The sequence below is a fragment of the Myotis yumanensis genome, unplaced genomic scaffold (genome assembly GCF_028538775.1).
Source record: "Myotis yumanensis isolate MYYU_CA2020_CCGP unplaced genomic scaffold, mMyoYum1.0.hap1 SCAF_16, whole genome shotgun sequence".
NCBI lineage: Eukaryota > Metazoa > Chordata > Mammalia > Chiroptera > Vespertilionidae > Myotis > Myotis yumanensis.
Window position 1 is genome coordinate 3394681 of NW_027223767.1, and position 19945 is coordinate 3414625.

Here is a 19945-nt window from a genome sequence, read left to right on the forward strand (position 1 = left end):
TCAAAGTGTGAAATTTTTACTAAGTAAAATTATACAATTGTGTATTATATTGGGTGAAATAAAAATAAAACTTAAAGAAATCAAGCTTAGGGTGCTGCACTGGCTTGTCATACAGAGCTGCATGTCCCTTCTACTCTTTATCCTAAAGTCTGCTTAAAAATATAAGCTTATACCCACTTGAAGTTTCCCAAGTAGCAGAAAAATCTTCACAGTTTATTTGCCACACCTCATCGTAACAAAAGGCTCTGCCCACCACAGAACACTGCAACATCGTGGCCTTCTCACACAGCACTCACTCACTAGCACCTCACGCTTTGGGGGCACAGGGTTGAGGTTTCCTAGGCTGTAAGATCTTTTTCATCTGTTTGTTCACTGCGTCAGCTGCTTCTGCAATATCCCTGTAAAGACAATGCAGGTTTATAAGCCCTCACACAGCACATTCCTGTCCTCGGATCCCATTCTGGCGGGACAGACAGCTGTGCCTGTAAAGTGCTGCATCTGTCTCGTTTCCACCATCATAACTCGTCTGCACTCTCCTGGGGGTCCAAACAGCCCCATTTCCTCCCTCCTAGCACTCTTCTTGGTCTCTCTTTTGCCTTTTCTTCTTCAGACTAGAAATCCATAGTAGTTTCTTCTGCTTCCTTCAGCACATGAATTTTAGTCCCTTCCTTCATCTGGCTTGTTATAAAGCTCAGAAATGCATGTAGCACAAAACCAGTACTTCCGTTGGTCTAGATACTACCATTCTAACAATACAGTCTACTGGAGCTATTTTGGCACCAGCACCACAGGTATCTGAAGCTCCTGAAACCAGAACCCCAGTAAATCTATTTATACTTGGCTGCTGTTTGGCCACATCTCTGCTCTGATCTTTCATTGCTGCAGAATAATTTTCTGAACCCAAGGTAAAGAATTAACACTTACTCATCTACATTTCATCCTACTCAGTTTTGTCTTGCATTTCAACCTCTTAAAATTACTAGTACCTCAGTTAATAATCTAATTGTGGACAAGACATGGTATTAGGCTTTATTTAAGTCCAAAATGCTTGATTCCATCTAGGAAATTTTTTAGCCATGGGGCTTAGAAACTGGTTCAGATTTTCATGAGGAGACTTGTACAGGGCTTCAAACCATACACACATCCTGGGTTCCAACCACAGTGCCTCCTATAGTCCATAAGAAAAAAGGGACAGTAACAACTTTCTGGATCTATTTCACCTCTCTTCCCTATGAGCCATAGGTTAAATGGACTTTTGTTGCTACTTCTATTTCGAAAGATAATGATAGTCTGTACCTTTTATGCTTCTTGATTCTTCTTCATCAATAATATGTCCGTCAATTGCTTATCCGAAACACTTAGCTGCTGACAGGTCCCCATAATCTGACTAAGATAAACTGCTAAGAGATGCTTGCACTGGAATATAAAACACACAGACGGTTAGAAACTGCGACAGCCAGGCTAACCAAGGCCTCTCACTACCATTACAGTAGCCGGAAAGGAGTGGGGCACAGACTATGGGCCTTTAACGCATTGCTTAGAAACTGCAGACACAGCTGCGGCAGATGTATTCTTTCTAGAAGTCAGAGGGCACAAAGGAAGCTTTACTTAGCCTGCTGTGTGGGAAACAGGCTGGCACAGGTATTTAACCACAGCAGGCTCCTCATCTGAGTCCTAAGTCATATTTCTTTCTTCCTTACCTTCAGAAAGCTGCTAATAGCAATGAATAGCCTTCCTAAAGCAGTGTTATTAGGTGCTTCACATGATCTCATTTACATCTGACAGCTCCTTCTGAGAACAGCTCTTGTCCCCATTTTAACCATGTGCTCAGAATCTAGTCTGCTTCTTTAACCTGTTACACTTCTAGGGGATGAGGGGGGGTGGAGGGGTAAAGGTGGGCTGGCAGAACCCTCACATACACCAGCCTGTACACAGCTCTGGAGAGATGATCTATGTTGGACCTTGTATCACTGAACCCACAACGCAGCTTTAGATATTGAAGGGGCCTGGTGTAATCATGTCACGTAACAGTGAAATAAGCTTATGGCACATCAGCTATGAATGTAGCCACTCGTACAATGGGATACCCAATCTGCTACCGAGTTCCCAAGATGTTTAATGAAGTTAAGAGTGTAAAACAAAGGGTAAGAATGGGATGGATGCTATAATTTTCTTCTTTGGCAAGACTTAAAAAATAGCTACCTACTCTCAGGTGAGTGGTGCTTTCTCCTTGGAGTAAAGAGTTGTATGTCTTTTCCTTGCTCGAGGCTCTGGACTCCTGTGAAGTAGGCAAAGGCACCACTGTGCTCTCCTGCCTCAGGTGGAAGTGCCAGGCTGTCTTATGGGCAGTGGGAAGAAACACCTCATGGCTGGAGCTGGGGACCTGGAAGGTTGCCAACCTGGTTCCAGTTTGGTTCATACTTTACTGGGTTACCTCATCCCCCAGTGCCAACTTTTCAGTGCCAACCCACTCAGGACGATCTTGTCCTCCCAAACGCTTCGTAGTCCATGACCCTTTCAGTAATAAACTGGGGTTGATGTATTTCTAAAAATGACACAGCATTTTGGGAGGTTAAACCCAAGAGAGATTACTAACTGAAGTCAAAGATAATAAACAAGTTGTTTCAACATGTAGTAAAATTCCCACGTTGTACAACTTTTAAGCCATGAAGTAAGGGCTACCAATTTCTTCCCTAATTCAATGGCAGTGGGAAGAGACTGCGCCATCCTCACCAGCAGGCTGTCACTCTTCCGGAGCACGGAGAAGGCAAACGCAGGACATGAACAGTAATGACAAGAAGCCAAACATGTGTATGTTTTACCAGAACTTCCAAGCACCTAGAAAGAAAAGGACAGATGGGACCAAACTTCAAAAGCTGTGCTGAAAAATTGCTTTCTTCCCTTGACTTTATTTGATGACTCAGAGTTACTCTGCAAATTGCACTGGGAAGAACTGCAGTTACGTTTTGCAAAAAAAAAGTGTAATCTCAATTCCCCTGTGTGCAGACTCTTCCCTCCTCAGAGCTCTCCCCTTGATGACTTTATGCAATGAAACTGAACACTTGGAGTGTGGGTGAATTTCCCGCCAAAATATAAGATGGCTCTGTCTTTTGGTTTTGTTCCATCCACCAAAAGGGTGGATTACAAACAAATATTTGGTAATACGCAGTTACAATCGGCCCGAGTTTACACGTTTCCCGCACTCCACCGCAAATCTATATGAACCGAGTTAAAGACGGCTCCCGCGGAGTACGCGCAATTCACGCGAGCCGACTTAACTCGTTTCCCGCACTCCAAGTGTGAAGAGTTGTAGGCTAGGTGAACCATCTACACAAACCACTTTGTTCCTCTATGTAGTGATTCAGAGGGCCAACTCCAGGGGATGACTATAAAGGGGGGGGGGGGGCGCTCCTTCATCTACCTTTTATTGTGGTGTTTCTTATTTAACCTATGGTATTTCACAGCATGTTTGCGAATTTCTAAAGTTTCTACCACAACCTTAAGAGAGTATGATAAGCCCTGGCTGTTGTGGCTTTGTGGATAGAGCATCGACCTGCAGACTGAAGGGTCCCGGGTTCGATTCCAGTTAAGGGCAATGCCCGGGTTGCGGGCTCAATCCCCAGTAGGGGGCGTGCAGGAGGCAGCTGATCCATGATTCTCACTCACCTGATGTTTCTCTCTCTCTCCCTCTCCCTTCCTCTTTGAAATCAATAAAAATATATTTTTTTTAAAAAGAGAGTATGATAATTATTGGGTCTCCAAAGTATTACCAATGAATAAGACATTAGATCTCTTTAGCCTTAGTTATCACCTGTTACCTCTTCTCTCTAGATATAAAGTTCAGCAGAAGCCCCTGGAATCCCACATTGACTGGACTGGTTCACTATCAGAATACTCTGGATTATGCTGAATCAAAGTAGTGAGGCAAAAAGATTTCAGAAAGAAGCGGGAAAAGGTTTTTGAAAAGCATTGGAGAGCAGAGAAAATAAAGAACTTTGCAAGAGGGATGACTAGGTTGCTCAGGATGGAGGTCTCTGAAAGAGGCAAGCCCGGACCGTCCGGCAGGATGGAAGGGAAGCAGAGAATGTGAAGGGTGGGGAGAGGCCCTGTCCAAAACAAACAGCCTTGTGGCAATCAAGAGACAAAAAAGGAGACGCACAGGGAAATATGATGCATCTGTGACCAACTCCTGAAGAAGCCACTTGTGTAATTAAGTCCATCACAAACAGCCCAAACAAAAATGTGGAGCGCTGCGTCCCTGCAGTGACTTTCCAAACTGGAAATGTAAAATCAGTATCCCAGGGAAGTAGAAACATCCTGAGGGTTATTTCACCAGGAACTGCCACAGGGCTTTAAAATTAGGCTGAGGCTCTAGATAGCAATCTAAATGAAAAGGCCAGGACGTTTTTATTTTGAAAAAGAATGCCAGTCCTCCTAGGATTCTTTCCTCTTTTCTCCCCCACAAAAAATAACACAACAGGTAAGGCTTCAGCCAAAGAACAGCAGTGTTCAGGGGCTGTGCTCTGTCTGATGCCCACTGACTCAGTGAGGCCATGTCACTGCAGGTTTCTGAGCAAAGCAGCACAATTCCTTAGGGACTGCGAGATTGGCCAGAACTGCCAAGGACTGGATAAGATACCCACTATATCCATTAAAGAGTTCAGCCTCAGTGACAAATCAGGTCCTTTCCCGTGAGGCACTGAGACGTTTTTAACGTATCACCTACATCACTGAGTATCAGTGGAGGAATTTCCCTAGTGTGTCTTGGAAAACTTAATATATTCATTTATTTCAGAGAGGAAGGTAGAGGGAGATAGAAACATCAATGATGAGAATCATTGATCGGCTGCCTCCTGCACGCCCCCCACTGAGGATCGAGCCCACGACCTGGGCATGTGTCCTTGACTGGAATCAAACCCAGGACCCTTCTGTCCCCAGGCCGATGCTCTATCCACTGAGCCACACCACCTGGGGCTGTCTTGGAAAACTTAAGGGAGAGCATTAAAGTAGACTCTTTTCCCTAAAGAAAACCCACCAACACCCAGCAGCGACATGATAATTCTTGGGTCTCCAAAGTATTATCAATGACTAAAACATTAGATCTCTTCAGCCTTAGTTATCGCCCGTTACCTCTTCTCTCTGGATATAAAGTTCAGCAGAAGCCCCTGGAATCCCACATTGGTACTGGCCCACTATCAGAATACTCTGGATTATGCTGAATAAATTAATGCCTGGTGATTTACAGAGGGGGAGAAATTCTAGTTTCCCCTGCCTGATCCTTTCAAAGACTGGCTCAGACTAAAAATACAGTGTTTAACCACCTGAGGCAGTAAATACCATAAAGAGACAGCAAATTATGAATCTGCTTCTTCCTTATCCAGCAGTGAACAACTAGTGAACCCAATATTCAGGCAAAAATCTGAGAAATGTTTGGAAATGGAGATTGACCTTAGGGATCACCTACTTCCTTTACCTTCAATAGAAGCATGACCTCTTATGGGAACTGCTCCCAGCTCCCATACATAGCCTGGAATTGACCCTGAGAAGGAGAGAGCTTTTAAAAAAAGAAACATTCAGAAGAGGACACTCAGACCCATGGCCGGACGTGCAGGAACGGCCCTTGGAGGAAGTCTGCTGTGGCTTCAGTGAGGTTCTCAGGAGGGTGAGCCACCGTAGAGGGCCATCACTCACAGGCACAGCTTTATGACGGCTCCAAGCCTCTTAGGAGCCACCCCAGCGGGAAACTGTGTGCTTATTGTTCTCCGTGTTTGGTGCCTCTCTCTGAAAGAGGATTACACATTCCTGCCCTATTAAGTACAGCCTGGCTATGTGACCTGCTTTAGCCAGTAAACTGAGTAATCAAGCAGAAACATAAAAAGTGATGCATCCCATGTCCTCCTTTCTCTGTGGTGAGATCCACGGGTCTACATAGGGAGGGCTTCTCCACCAACTGGAACCCTTGAGGAAAATATTTTAGAGCAGAACTGCACTGACTTTTAATGGATCTGCAGCATGAATGACATATAAAACTGTAAGCCCTTGAAATTTTGGGGTCATTGTTACCACAGCATAACTTAGCCTTTCCTGACATGCATCCCTCTTCCTAGATGAACCAAGAACGTTTATAAAAAAAACAACTCAAGTGACCAAAACTTAACGTCGACTTTAGCACAATTACCATTATACCTGGAGGACAGGAAGAATATTAGAAAGTTGAACTATGGGAAAACAACTAGCAGGTATCAAGGCAATGCCTGATTCAACTTTTATCATTTCAGAACCGTTGAATTAAGCCAAATTCTTACTATATTACAATGCAATGAAACCATTAAGGTTAACTTGAGGGTTTATATAAGATTCAAAGTCCAAGCTGACAACCATATTCTAGGAAGTTACCATTTTTATGACAAATAAAGCAAGGTAATATAATACAGGATGTAAATGATGAAAATTAAACAAGTCATGGTAATTTTAGGAGGAACAAAAAGTCAACAATAACTGAAATATTTCAAACAAAATCTTTAAGATTTTAGACTGGACAGTGTGGCTCAAAGGTTGAGTCACCAGTTTGATTCCAGGTCAGGGCACATGTCTAGGTTGCGGGCTTGATCAATCCCCAGTAGGGGGCAGTGTAGGAGGTAGCTAATCGATGTTTCTCTCTCATCGATGTTTCGCTCTATTCCTCTCCCTTCCTCTCTCTCTAAAATCAATAAAAACATTAAAAAAATATTTTAACTAATAACTAGATTGAAGAACTAGAGGACACTCAGAAGTCCAATTGGGCAAGTTAAGTGTACGCTGATACCGGAACTGACACAAAAACAATCCGAAACTAAAAGACATGGGAAACATTCAAAGATCCTTCTTGCTTAAATCACTTTGGCTATAAAAAAAACAAAGCCAGTGCCCTGACGGGGAACGGAACCCAAAACCATCTGGCGTATGGGATGACACTCCAACCAACTTAAGTCACCCAGCCATGGTGAGAACAAAGGTATATTTTGTTTTCCTTTTTCATAGTCAGAGGTATTAGAACAATCGGGATATGAATGATAAGGGTTAAGATTAAAAAATTTTTTTGAACATTGTTGTTGTGGCTATGTCCGCTCTGGTGAAAGACTGTGATGTACTGTTTGCTGGTATTCTGTGGAACTGTCAATAATCTGAGATACACTGATAAAGAAAATTCCGGATCTAATATCCATTAGCTGCTTCTTTGGGTGGAAGGTGAGGCTTTTGAGACACAAGTTTGTAGTTTTGACATCTTTTACCAAGGAATCACTGATTCCCATCTAGTCAGTAGACAAAAATAAATGGTGAACTTGTATAGATCATATTTTAGAATTAGCTTTATACTTACAGTTTTTAAATTGGAAATCAATGGAGATTTCCAAAGGTGGGGTGGGGTTGTTGTTTTTTAAAGAGTTTTTGTCACACACAAAAAAAACAACATATCAATTTTGAGTAGCTATCTAGACGACAGTAAAAATGAAACAAAACAGAAACTTCTGCTGAAGAACTTTGGACATCATCAAAATGACTTTGCCTTCTTTGCTAAGATTGATCGCTTTAGAGGTCCCGGTTCTTCTTGGTCCTTCCTTGTATCCGCAACCTGTGCCCTGAAACCTTCCAGTGCCCTTCCACCCGGTGCCCTTCCACCCGGTGCCCTTCCACCCCTCCACGCGGTGCCCTTCCACTCGGTGCCCTCCCACCCCTCCACCCGGTGCCCTTCCACCCGGTGCCCTTCCACCTGGTGCCCTTCCACCCCTCCACCCGGTGCCCTTCCACTCAGTGCTCTTCCACTCGGTGCCCTTCCACTCAGTGCCCTTCAACCCGGTGCCCTTCCACCCCTCCACCCGGTACCCTTCCACTCAGTGCCCTTCCACCCGGTGCCCTTCCACCTGGTGCCCTTCCACCCCTCCACCCGGTGCCCTTCCACGTGGTGCCCTCCCACTCGGTGCCCTTCCACCTGGTGCCCTTCCACCCGGTGCCCTTCCACTCGGTGCCCTTCCACCCGGTGCCCTTCCACTCAGTGCCCTTCCACTCGGTGCCCTTCCACCCCTCCACCCGGTGCCCTTCCACTCAGTGCCCTTCCACGCGGTGCCCTTCCACCCCTCCACCCGGTGCCCTTCCACTCAGTGCCCTTCCACTTGGTGCCCTTCCACCCGGTGCCCTTCTACCTGGTGCCCTTCCACTCGGTGCCCTTCCACCCCTCCACCCGGTGCCCTTCCACTCAGTGCCCTTCCACCTGGTGCCCTTCCACGCGGTGCCCTTCCACTCGGTGCCCTTCCACCCGGTGCCCTTCCACTCAGTGCCCTTCCACCCGGTGCCCTTCCACCTGGTGCCCTTCCACGCGGTGCCCTTCCACTCGGTGCCCTTCCACTCGGTGCCCTTCCACCCGGTGCCCTTCCACTCAGTGCCCTTCCACTCGGTGCCCTTCCACTCTGGGAAGGGCACTCTGTCTCACCTCCTGACTCAGATCCATCATTGAACTTGCTTTGGTCAATGGGATGTTAGCAAATGTGACTGACAGGCGAGGCTTGTAGAAGCACTTGTACATTTCTGTTCACACTTTTGCCCTTTTCTGTCACCATGAGAACAAGCCTGGGCTAGTCTGATGGAGGACGAGACTTACGGAGCAGAGCTGAATTACTCCCGTCGTCCCAGCCAGGGCCATTCTACATCAGCCCAAATTGGCCAGCCAACCACAAGACATGTTGATGGGCTCAGCTAAAACCAGAAGAAATGCCCAGCTGACCTGCAAATAAATGCTTATTGTTTTAAGCCACTGAGTTTTGGGGTGGTGGAACCTGCAGCGCTCTTGTATCCATAGATAATTAAACAACCTCTAATTACCCCTTAGAAAAAAAACATTCAACTGGGCAAATGTCACAGAGGATCCTGAGTGATTTCTTGTTGTTCTACTAACAATTTATATTTTGCATTGACTTCAAGAAAATCCTAGAGCCAGCCACTCAGTGCTACTTGTGTGAGACTTGATTTAAAATGGAACATGTTTTTTTGTGTGGGTTGATTTCAGAAACTCTGGCAATACTTCCCACTTAGTATATGTAGCATTACTAGGCACACAATAGTTCAGTCCATAAAGAGGGATAAGGCAGAAAATGCAAGTAATTGAGTTAAATTCATATGGTAATAAACACAAATGCCAATATAGCCTTTGTCAAGAGCAAATGTTGACGAGGGAGGAGTGGAGGTGAGTGGAATCAGCAAAATGGGAAAAATGAGGCTGGGAAAAGGAAAACTGGATTCACTTTGTTCCATTTAAAGACAATGAGGTGTGGAAATGAATGTTGTGAACAAAGACCAGGCTTTCAAATCTTAACCCCATTATACTCTGCAAGTCCAACTTATTAATAAAAGGTTGAGTGAAGAGGCAAAGAGGTAGTTTTGTTTGGGGGCATGGTTCTTGTGCGTTGAAATCAAATGAGTGTTGTCTTTTCTACTTCCTGACTCTTTATATAGCATTGCTATTTCATTCACTTTCTTTTGTGGTAGAAAGAAGTTGGCTTTTTAGTAAATATGTAAGAAGTAGCAGGCTGAGAATCAGTGCCCCCTACACTGAACACATCTTAGCAGTTATTCATCTGGAGCTGTGCTCGGAGAAGGAGTGCTGGCTGGGGGACCTGTACTTGGTTAATTCATCATATTACTTGGAAAGGTCCTTATTATTTTTCACAGCAGTGTGGTCACCTAGCAGTAGGTCATTAGCATTTTAGTCTTCTTTTCCTCACAACAACAACAACAAAAACAAAAAAAAATAAAAACAAGAAAAAAAAATATCTTCTCAGTTACAAACATTATTTAATAGTTCTGATTATTAATCTATAAATTCACCAGGAGAAAATTCTAATGGGCAGCCTCTTTTAAGTAAACACAATCCAAAAGTTTTAACCACAACATTCAACACTAATTACCCCATTTTCCTTAGGGAAGAAATGTATGAAGATTTTGCCAGGTTGGCTATGTTATACTACTGTGTGGAATGGCAAGTTAATTCACTAAGCAAAGGCACCTATTGGCCCAGCAGGCTTTGCTCAGGTCATTCACTCACTCAGAATTATCTGACATAGTCTCAGCTCTGAGAAGTTCATTGCAAATTAACCAGAATCCAAACACTGATATATTCCCCCATTCCTGGTCTTCAGCAGGGCCTGAAATCCTATATAATAAAACCCTAATATGCAAATTGACCGACCAGTGGCGCTATGATGTCCCCTGGGAGAGAGGCAACCAGTAGCGGCGATTGGGGGGCGGAGCCACCAAACAGGGGCTGCGTCAGTATGCCAGCCAAGGCGGGTGCCAGCTGGGGTCCCCCCTGGTTGCCCCGCTTGCCAGTCGCCCCACAGATTGGCCCTGATCGCTGGTCAGGCTTAGGGACCCTACCCTATATACTGGGAACAGTCTCTTAGATTTAAAAATTAAAACCTGGCAAGGCTACTCTAACAATGAAAAAACAGGATGATGCAGCGATGACATGTATGGACTCTGGCTTGCACATTTTGTGGTCAGCCCTGATTCTGACACTTCTAACTGTGTGACAAAGCCAATTACTTAACTTCTCTCTGCTTCAGTTTTTCCACCCATAAGATGGGGAAAATGGTACTATTGCCTCAGAAGGATCATGTTATGTACTACTTTTTCTAATCAGGGCAAAAAAATGTAGCACACCGTACAACAGCAAGATGCCTTTCACCTGTATGAAAAGTATGGTCATTGGTGCATGCAGTGTCCTGGGTTGAGAGAGGGATGTCCGACTGCTGGTTTAGGCCTAAACCAGCAGTTGGACATCCTCTGAGGGTGCAGGCCGGGCTGAGGGGACCCCCCCTTACCCCTCTGTGCACAAATTTCATGCACCAGGCCTCTAGTTCATTCATAAGAACTGACAGCTTCTTTTATCGCCTTCCAAGCCAGACACAAAATTTTAGAGATCACTGCCAATATTTTTATTTCACTCAATATTCCCTTCCCTCAATACCAGCTGCACTTACCATTGTCTCATACAGCTAACCTGGAAGGTTGGGGGTTGGTTGGAGTCTGGCTCACTCTTTATATGAAAACAGGCAGTGTGGGATAGCAGTTACAAATCCCAGCTGCCAGCAGTGACCATTAGTTTTATTTTCTGCATCTCAGTTTCCTGAAGAAATACATTGCTGGGTTTTTGATGAGAATTATCAACATGTGAAAGTAACTCAGAGCCTGAAAAGAGGCTGTTACTTTAGAAATCTGCCTGTGTTAAACTCTAGAGGCAAAACTCAAGTCCAAGTAGATTGTCTGCATTTAGCACAGTTTGACCCTTAATAACATTTCCTGACAACCCTTTTAAAAGATCATTTCTGATGAATTTGAACATGTGGAAGGACCTTAAAATGCATTTTGGATTTTGTTTATAAGCAAGAGATTATGAACAAGGTGAAGATGTCAATACATTTGGGGGGAAAAGCAAAAGTCAAGTACACTCCATTAGATCTGAGCAGAGCCCTCCACAGCACTGTTGGCTCTATACATTGCTGTTACGTAGGGTTAATAGGTCATATTTATCTTACTTAATGACTAAAACACTAATTTTCTGTACTAAGTTTGGTCAAATGCTTTTCAACAGTGTAGGAAATACTTAAAGCTGGTCACCAGCTTCCACAGAGATTCCTGAAAACATTTTGTCCTAAGGGGTTTCTGTTGAGATAATCCCACCTCTAGATTTCTACCTGGTAAACATGCCTCCCACTGGGCGACGAGATTAAAGTGATGGACTGTCGATCAACTAGGTCCAAGGCCTGGAGGGCTGATGAGCCAAAGACAAACTTCAGCCTGAGAAATAGAAAGGTTTCAGGTTAGACTGTGACTCTAAAACTCACCTCAGTAATTTGACCCAAAGCATCACGCGCAGCATTCAAAAAAATTTAATTCATTTTAGCTTGGAAAAAAAGATAATATAGCAAAATCCATGTAATCAATCCCCCAGAATAAATGTTAACATGTTATTTATAAATGAAGAAGCCCTCTTTATGCCTCATAGTGCTTCCTATTCTTCTTCCCAACTTCCCTTCATTCTTGAGACAACCATAAGCTTTTGTTGGTTTCTTTCCTATTAATGTTTTTATATTTTATTATATACAGTATGTGTGTATGTATTTTTATACACACATATATACAAACAAACATGGTATATGTGGTACCGTTTTAAAAGTTAAAACAAAAGGTACATTGTAGGCTTTTTGGTAACTTTTTTTCTACTCAACATGCTTTTGAAAATGATGCAAGCTGCCCTGGCCAGTGTTGCTCAGTGGTTAGAAGGTTGGCCCACGCACCGAAAGGTCTCGGGTCCGATTCCTGGTCAATGGCATGTACCTGGGTTTCAGGTTCAATCCCTGGCTCTGGGTTTCGGCACGTGCCAGAGGCAACCAATCGATGTATATCTCTTTCACATCGATGTTTTTTTTCCTTTGTCCCCTTCCCCTCTCGCTTACACTCTATCTCAAAATCAGTGGAAAAAATATCTTCGGGTGAGGATTAACAAAACAAAACAAAAAGAAGAAAAATTTTAAATTTTAATTACCTTTTGAATAATATTCCATTATACATATATATAAAAGTACTTCTATTTTATAAGCATCCTATCAATGGGCACTCTGATAACTTCCACTTTACACTATTATAAATAATATTCAATTTTCCCTGTGCCTGTCCCTTAGTGCACATAAACGAGAACTTATCCTGAGTATATAAGTAAAAGCAAATTGCTGGGTTTTAGGATATATGCATTTTTCAATTTTAATAGGTATTCCCAATAGCTTTCCACAGTGGAAATAGCACCCCCACCAGTCCTTGTATGAGAATTCTATTTTCTCCACATCCTCACCAACCCCCTATTATAATTTTTCATGTTTGACCATCAGATAGGTGTTAAATTTGTACTTTTTCATTAATAATAAAAGCCATTCAGCTGTTAATGACATATCAGAAAAACTTATGTGGGAAAATTATTATATTAGGTGAGAAAGGTTAGACACAAAATTATATATTTAGAAACTCTCAATTATGTTAATTTTTCTTTAAAAAACTACAATTATCTCAAAATAAACCTTTTTTTTTTTTTAAACCAGAAGGCAATAAACCAAAATGTAATAGTGATTATCACTGGGTGGTATGATTGTTGTTGCTTTTTATGTTTTATTTTCCAAGAACATTTTTTTTTTAATGAGTATGGATTATTTTTATGAACTGGAAAATAAAATGGTTGGGTTGAACTAAAACTGAAAAATTAATGTTTTATTTATTTATTTAAAAAATGTATATATTTTTTCTTATTGATTTCAGAGAGGAAAGGAGAGGGAGAGAGAGAAATCTCACTGATGAGCTCCAGCTGGTTTTGCCCAGTGGTAGAGCATCAGCCTGCGGACTGAAGGGTCCCAGGTTCAATTCTGGTCAAGGGCACATGCCCGGGTTGTGGGCTTGATCTCCTCGGGGGCGGGGGGGTGGGGGTGGGGAGGCATGCAGGAGGCAGCTGATCAATAATTCTCTCTCATCATTGATATTTCTATCTCTTTCTCCCTCTCCCTTCCTCTCTGAAATCAATAAAATTATATTTTAAAAAATATCAATGGTGCCGTAACCGGTTTGGCTCACTGGATAGAGCGTCGGCCTGCGGACTGAAGGGTCTCAGGTTCGATAACGGTCAAGGGCATGTACTTTGATTGTAGGCACTTCCCCAGTGGGGAGTGTGCAGGAGGCAGCTGGTCGATGTTTCTGACTCTCTATCCCTCTCCCTTCCTCTCTGTAAAAAAATCAATAAAATATATTAAAAAAAAAATCAATGATGAGAAAGACTCATTAATTGGCTGCCTCCTGCACATCCCATCCTGGGGACCAAGTCTGCAACCCGGACATGTGCCCTGACTGGGAATCGAACCGTGACCTTCTGGTTCATAGGTTGACACTCAACCAACTGAGCCACGCTGGCCGGGCTAAAAAGTTAATATTTTAAAGAATTCAGAGGAGAAACCAAGATGGTGGCATAGGTAAACACCGGAGTTTGCTGCCTCACACAACCACTTCAAAAATACAACTAAAAGACGGAACGGACATCACCCAGAACCACAGGAAGGCTGGCTGAGGAGAAATTCTTCAACTAGAAGGAAAGAGAACAGCGTACTGAGACTCAGAGGAGGCGCAGTGCGGAAAATACAAAGGTGCGGAGGTGCACGCAGAGCGGGCTGGTGGCTGAGGGCGCAGTTGTCGTTTTCAATCGGGAGGGAGTCTCAGATTCTGAGCTCCAGTTCTGGGCGAGTCTCTAGTGACCCAGACTCAAACGGGAGAAGCGGGACTGTCTGGCATCGATCAGAATGCGAGGGCAGCTTTCTCTCCGAGGTTTGCAGCTGTTGCTGGGACTCTGAGAGGCAGAGCCTCTGGGGACGGGACTGAGAGCAGCCATAACTGCTCCCTCCGCCCGCCCTGTTGATCCCCTGCGACCCGACCCGCCCAAGCCCTGCGCAGAGCCATTTGCTGGATCGCCTCAGGCAAAGGCTAGATTAGCACCTCCCCAGAGGACAGAAGTTTTCCCACTGCAGACACAGCTGATTCTCACAGCCAGTTGGCCTGGAGGCCAAATCCCCCTAGTATTAACTACAACAATCAAGGCTTAACTATAACAAGACTGCGCACAAAGACCACTAGGGGGTGCACCAAGAAAGCGTAAAAAATGCGGAGACAAAGAAACAGGACAAAATTGTCAATGGAGGATACTGAGTTCAGAACCACACTTTTAAGGTCCCTCAAGAACTGTCTAGAAGCCGCCGATAAACTGATTGAGATCTACAAGAAATCTAATGAGACCCTCGATGTTGTGATAAAGAACCAACTAGAAATTAAGCATACACGGACTGAAATAAAGAATATTATACAGACTCCCAACAGCAGACCAGAGGAGCGCAAGAATCAAGTCAAAGATTTGAGATGCGAAGAAGCAAAAAACACCCAACTGGAAAAGCAAAATGAAAAAAGAATCCGAAAACACGAAGATAGTGTAAGGAGCCTCTGGGACAGCTTCAAGCGTACCAACATCAGAATTATAGGGGTGCCAGAAGATGAGAGACAGCAAGATATTGAAAACCTATCTGAAGAAATAATGACAGAAAACTTCCCCCACCTGGTGAAAGAAATAGACTTACAAGTCCAGGAAGCGCAGAGAACCCCAAACAAAAGGAATCCAAAGAGGACCACACCAAGACACATCATAATTAAAATGCCAAGAGCAAAAGACAAAGAGAGAATCTTAAAAGCAGCAAGAGAAAGAAACTCAGTTACCTAAAAGGGAGTACCCATACGACTGTCAGCTGATTTCTCAACAGAAACTTTGCAGGCCAGAAGGGAGTGGCAAGAAATATTCAAAGTGATGAATACCAAGAACCTACAACCAAGATTACTTTATCTAGCAAAGCTATCATTCAGAATTGAAGGTCAGATAAAGAGCTTCACAGATAAGGAAAAGCTAAAGGAGTTCATCACCACCAAACCAGTATTATATGAAATGCTGAAAGGTATCCTGCAAGAAGAGGAAGAAGAAGAAAAAGGTAAAGATACAAATTATGAACAACAAATATGCATCTATCAACAAGTGAATCTAAGAATCAAGTGAATAAATAATCTGATGAACAGAATAAACTGGTGATTATAATAGAATCAGGGGCATAGAAAGGGAGTGGACTGACTATTCTTGGGGGAGAAAAGGGTGTGGGAGATGCAGGAAGAGACTGGACAAAAATCATGCACCTATGGATGAGGACAGTGGGTGGGGAGTGAGGGCGGAGGGTGGGGTGGGAACTGGAAGGAAGGGAGTTATGGGGGGAAAAAAAGAAGAACAAATGTAATAATCTGAACAATAAAGATTTAATAAAAAAAAAAGTTTAAAATAAATAAATAAATAAATAGATAAAAAGAATTCATATGTGTTGACACATAAGAAGAAGACAGAACTACTAAGACTTTAAAATTAAAATGTTTAACTTCTTCATTTTCCAACAAACTAGTCTCTTTATTAAAAAAACTACTGGAATGGGAATAGTTTTTCAAATTCCTACATTAAACATATAGAGATTATCTATGAACAAAGGAAAAAATTTGGTAATAACTTTATCAGAGGTAATCACAGTTAACTTTAAAAATGGATCTAATAAAAAATTTTAACCTGCCTTGTCCACCTTGTAACATTGTGAACATCTCTCTTTTTAAAATATATTATTGATTTCAGAGAGGAAGGGAGAGGAAGAGAAACATCAATGATGAGAGAGAATCATTGATCGGCTGCCTCCTGCACATCTCTCACTGGGGATCGAGCCCGAAACCCAGGCATGTGCCCCCGACCGGAATCGAACCCGGGACCCCTCAGTCCGAAAGCTGACACTCTATCCACTGAGCCAAACCAGCTAGGGCTTATGAATATCTCTTGAAAGCAATATTTTTCTTTATCACTTTTAACAGTTACAAAGAATTTCTCTGTAAAGATGAATTATTTTTCCCAGACTGTATTTATGGATAATTAGTTTATTAAATCTAATCTGAATTAGATTATTTCCAGGTTTGTGTGGTGGGCTTTTTTTGCGCCTTTTTTTTTGCTACCATAAACAATATGGAGGAATATGTTCACTGCAAAATCTTTATGAACATCCATGATTACTTCCTTGGGTACATTCTTATAAGTGGAATTCTGGATCAAAGAATGTGTATGTTTTAAAGCTCCTATTGCCTGTTGCCAGATTACCTTCTAATTTGCACTCCTATTGGGAGGGCATTAATAATCTTTTTCTCCATGTTCTTGCCAACATCTGGAATATTCTTACCAACCTTTTTTCTGTGGTAGTCAGTTTTATAGATGGAAAGTTATCTCATTATTTTAGTTTATATTTTTATGACCACTAGTAAGATTTACCTTTTTTCTCCCAAAGTTTTTTGGTAAATTGCATTCTTTTGGTATTTGCCTATTTTCTTTGTTTTAAAAGTAGTAATTTTTCCTAAAAATGTATTAGAAAAAACATATGGAGATTTTCTATGGATAATTCTGTGTCAAATCATGAGTTCTTTAACATATAATCTTTATACAAACAATTTAAGAAACAAACAAGTTTAAAACCCTTCTCCAAATTCTAATTCTTTCATTCCCCCTAAGATAATTACCAGTATATTGTCGACTTTCAGTTTAAAGATTTTTTTTTTTTCTTCAGAGAGAGAGGTAGGGAGAAACAGAGGGGGAGGGAGAGGGAAGAGAGACAGAAAGATATCAATGAGAGGGAAACATTGACCGGCTGCCTCCTGCATGCCCCCTACTGGATGTCAAGCAGGGAACCCAGGCATGTGCCCTGACCAGGAATCAAATCAGCTACCTTTCTGTGCATGGGACAATGCTCAATCAACTAAGCCACACTGGCCAGGGCTCTTGTGGACTTTTAAGTGTAAGTGCACATATGCAATTAAATATTATTTATTTTTAGGGAGCTTTCACTTTTTTGTTGCTATTGAGAGTCTATATTTTTGAACTTAACTTTATTTTCTTGGTTTTAAAAAAGTAGTTCTATCATCTATAAATAAAGATATTTCTTTGCTTGCATTTAGGTATTCTAATTTCTTGTAACAGCTACACTTCTAAACAACCATAAACAAAATGGTATTCAAGACAATGTGGGAATGCCTTGTACAATCAAATATGGTTTTGGCTATTCACTTGAAATGGGTTTTTAATAATCATGTCAAGAAAATATTGTTTCTAGTTTGTTTTTTAGATTTTTAAAAAAGAGAAAGGATTTGGCTTTTAAAACACATTAAAGATTAAAAGCCCCCACACATAATAAGACATATACTTACAATAACAGATGCTCATCAGGAACTGTAAAAACAGGGATGGAAAGAAAGTTAATCATATTAAACCAGTGACCACAAACATAAAAATGAGCTTATGGATCTAATTTTACTCCTTCCCAATACTCCACTAAACAATAATAAGACTTTTCTAAAAGCATAAACTAAAAAAATAAAATGCATAAACTCTCTAGGATAATGACAGGAAGAAACAATATCTAAGAAAGGAAAAGAACTTTTTCAGACATGTAAAACCTCAAAAAGTACATTTCATGTACCTTTCCTTCAAGAAGTTGCTAGTCAGTATCTATACTAATAAAAGGGTAATATGGTAATTAGACTGGACAAAGCCACAGTGGTGGGGCCGAGGCAGAGGTGGTTAGGGGCGATCAGGCCAGCAAGGGAGAGCAATTAGGGGCAATCAGGCAGGCAGGGAGGCGAGTGGTTAGGGGAGATCAGGCAGATAGGCAGGCGAGTGGTTAGGAGCCAGTGGTCCTGGATTGCGAGAGGGATGTCCGACTGCCTGTTTAGGCCCAGCAGTAGGACATCCCCTGAGGGTTCTGGATTGGAAAGGGTGCAGGCTGGGCTGAGGGACTCCCCCCAACCCCTGCACAAATTTAGTGCACTAGACATCTAGTGGGTTCTATAAAATGAAGCAGCAGACTAAGAAAACAAAAATTGTAGGAACTTAAGGTTCACTATCAGTAATGGGTATCCCGAGATAAGAATGGTGGAGGGAGCTCTGGAGAGAGCCTGGAGAGCAGCCGGTCCACAGGAAAATGAAGCTGATAAAACATCTTGGTCGTTTCAACACCTAGCGGACAGGTTTAGAGCCCTGATAATGAGCTTGAGGTTGAGTGAGGGATAAACATACAGAAAACTAAAGAAGCCAATGTACACACAACAGCTGCAACTCCAGGAAAAAAAGAAGTTACACAGGAAAGGAAAAGTAATCCTAGCTTCCTACATGGCTCGGCGGTGCCTAGTTTCACATCATACAAATGCTCTGAGAAGTATTACCACGGAAAGGGAGTGGTCAGGGAGAGTATGACTGTCTAGCGCAGCTTTTTAAACAGCAGACAGTTCTGCTGAAAATGATCAGGCCTCCATGGCGGCGGCCGCCTGGCCGAGGAGGGTCCGGGGCGGCCTGCAAACCGGCCTCAGCGCAGCGCCAAGGCCCTGGGACAGGGCGCACTCCCGGCGACCACCGAGTTGACACCAGGCTGACTTTCTACCTACCCTTTTTGGGACTGGAAGGCGTTTTAATTCCTGGCTGGCCTAATTTTTTAAGATATATATTGCATTAGTTTTAACTGAAATGAGAAAAAAGACTGGCTTTGCTCTTCTCAATTCTTAAAAAAAGCAGTAACTCCAGATAAGCCCTTTAAAAGTGCAGTCCTTTTAACAGAAGTGCCAGCCAAGTGAGTAAGCAGCGGCAGTTCTGAGGCCTCATCTGCTACTTCCTCAATGGCCATGTGTGCACTGGCGGAGTGGCTCCCCCCAGTCGGTGCGTTTGTTCAGAGCGGAAACCGAGCGTGGTCAGAGCGCCCTCTGCTGGCCTGCGGGGAAAAGGTGCCTGCACAATATTCAGGTTTCTCCAGTCACTGCCTGAGCATTTGGGTTTTGTGGCCCTAAAATACTTATTTGCTGAATAAAGTATGTGAAAGGATTAAAGTTAACAGATTTTGAGAAAAAAGAGTGTCGGCACGTTTAATAAGTTAAGCTTTTACCTTCCTCTAGGCCTGCGGGCTCCGGAGCCCGTCCGCCCGGCCTCCCATGCTCCCGCCCCGCACACGCCCGCCCGCCGGCGCCCGCGCCCTCGGCCCGCACCGCGCGCGCTCTCCCGCACCGCCGCGGCCATCTCGCTCAGAAGCTCCTCCACCACGGCCGGCAGCGTGACCGCCCGCGAGGCCGCAGCCATCGGCCTGCGGGCGCGGCCTCCTCCGAAGGCCCGCGGAGCTCCGCGCGGGCGTGTCTGCGGAGGGAGCCCAGCACCGGCCGCGGGCGGGGCGCCGCGCGGCGCAGTGACGTCCACTTACGTCATCGCGCATGCGGACAGCCCGGCTGACGCCTCGCT

General features: G+C 43.4%; 1 protein-coding gene across 1 annotated transcript; it reads right to left on the minus strand.

The window, feature by feature from the left end:
* Nucleotides 1-183: 183 nt before the first annotated feature.
* Nucleotides 184-19853, minus strand: ZSWIM7 (zinc finger SWIM-type containing 7). The gene is made up of 6 exons (XM_070393612.1): nucleotides 19699-19853; nucleotides 17875-17896; nucleotides 11727-11829; nucleotides 2734-2838; nucleotides 1297-1416; nucleotides 184-398 (listed from the first exon to the last, which is right to left on the minus strand). Exons 1-5 carry the CDS (start codon nucleotides 19787-19789, stop codon nucleotides 1300-1302), a joined length of 438 nt encoding a protein of 145 aa, XP_070249713.1. The 5' UTR covers nucleotides 19790-19853; the 3' UTR covers nucleotides 184-398; nucleotides 1297-1299.
* Nucleotides 19854-19945: the final 92 nt, after the last annotated feature.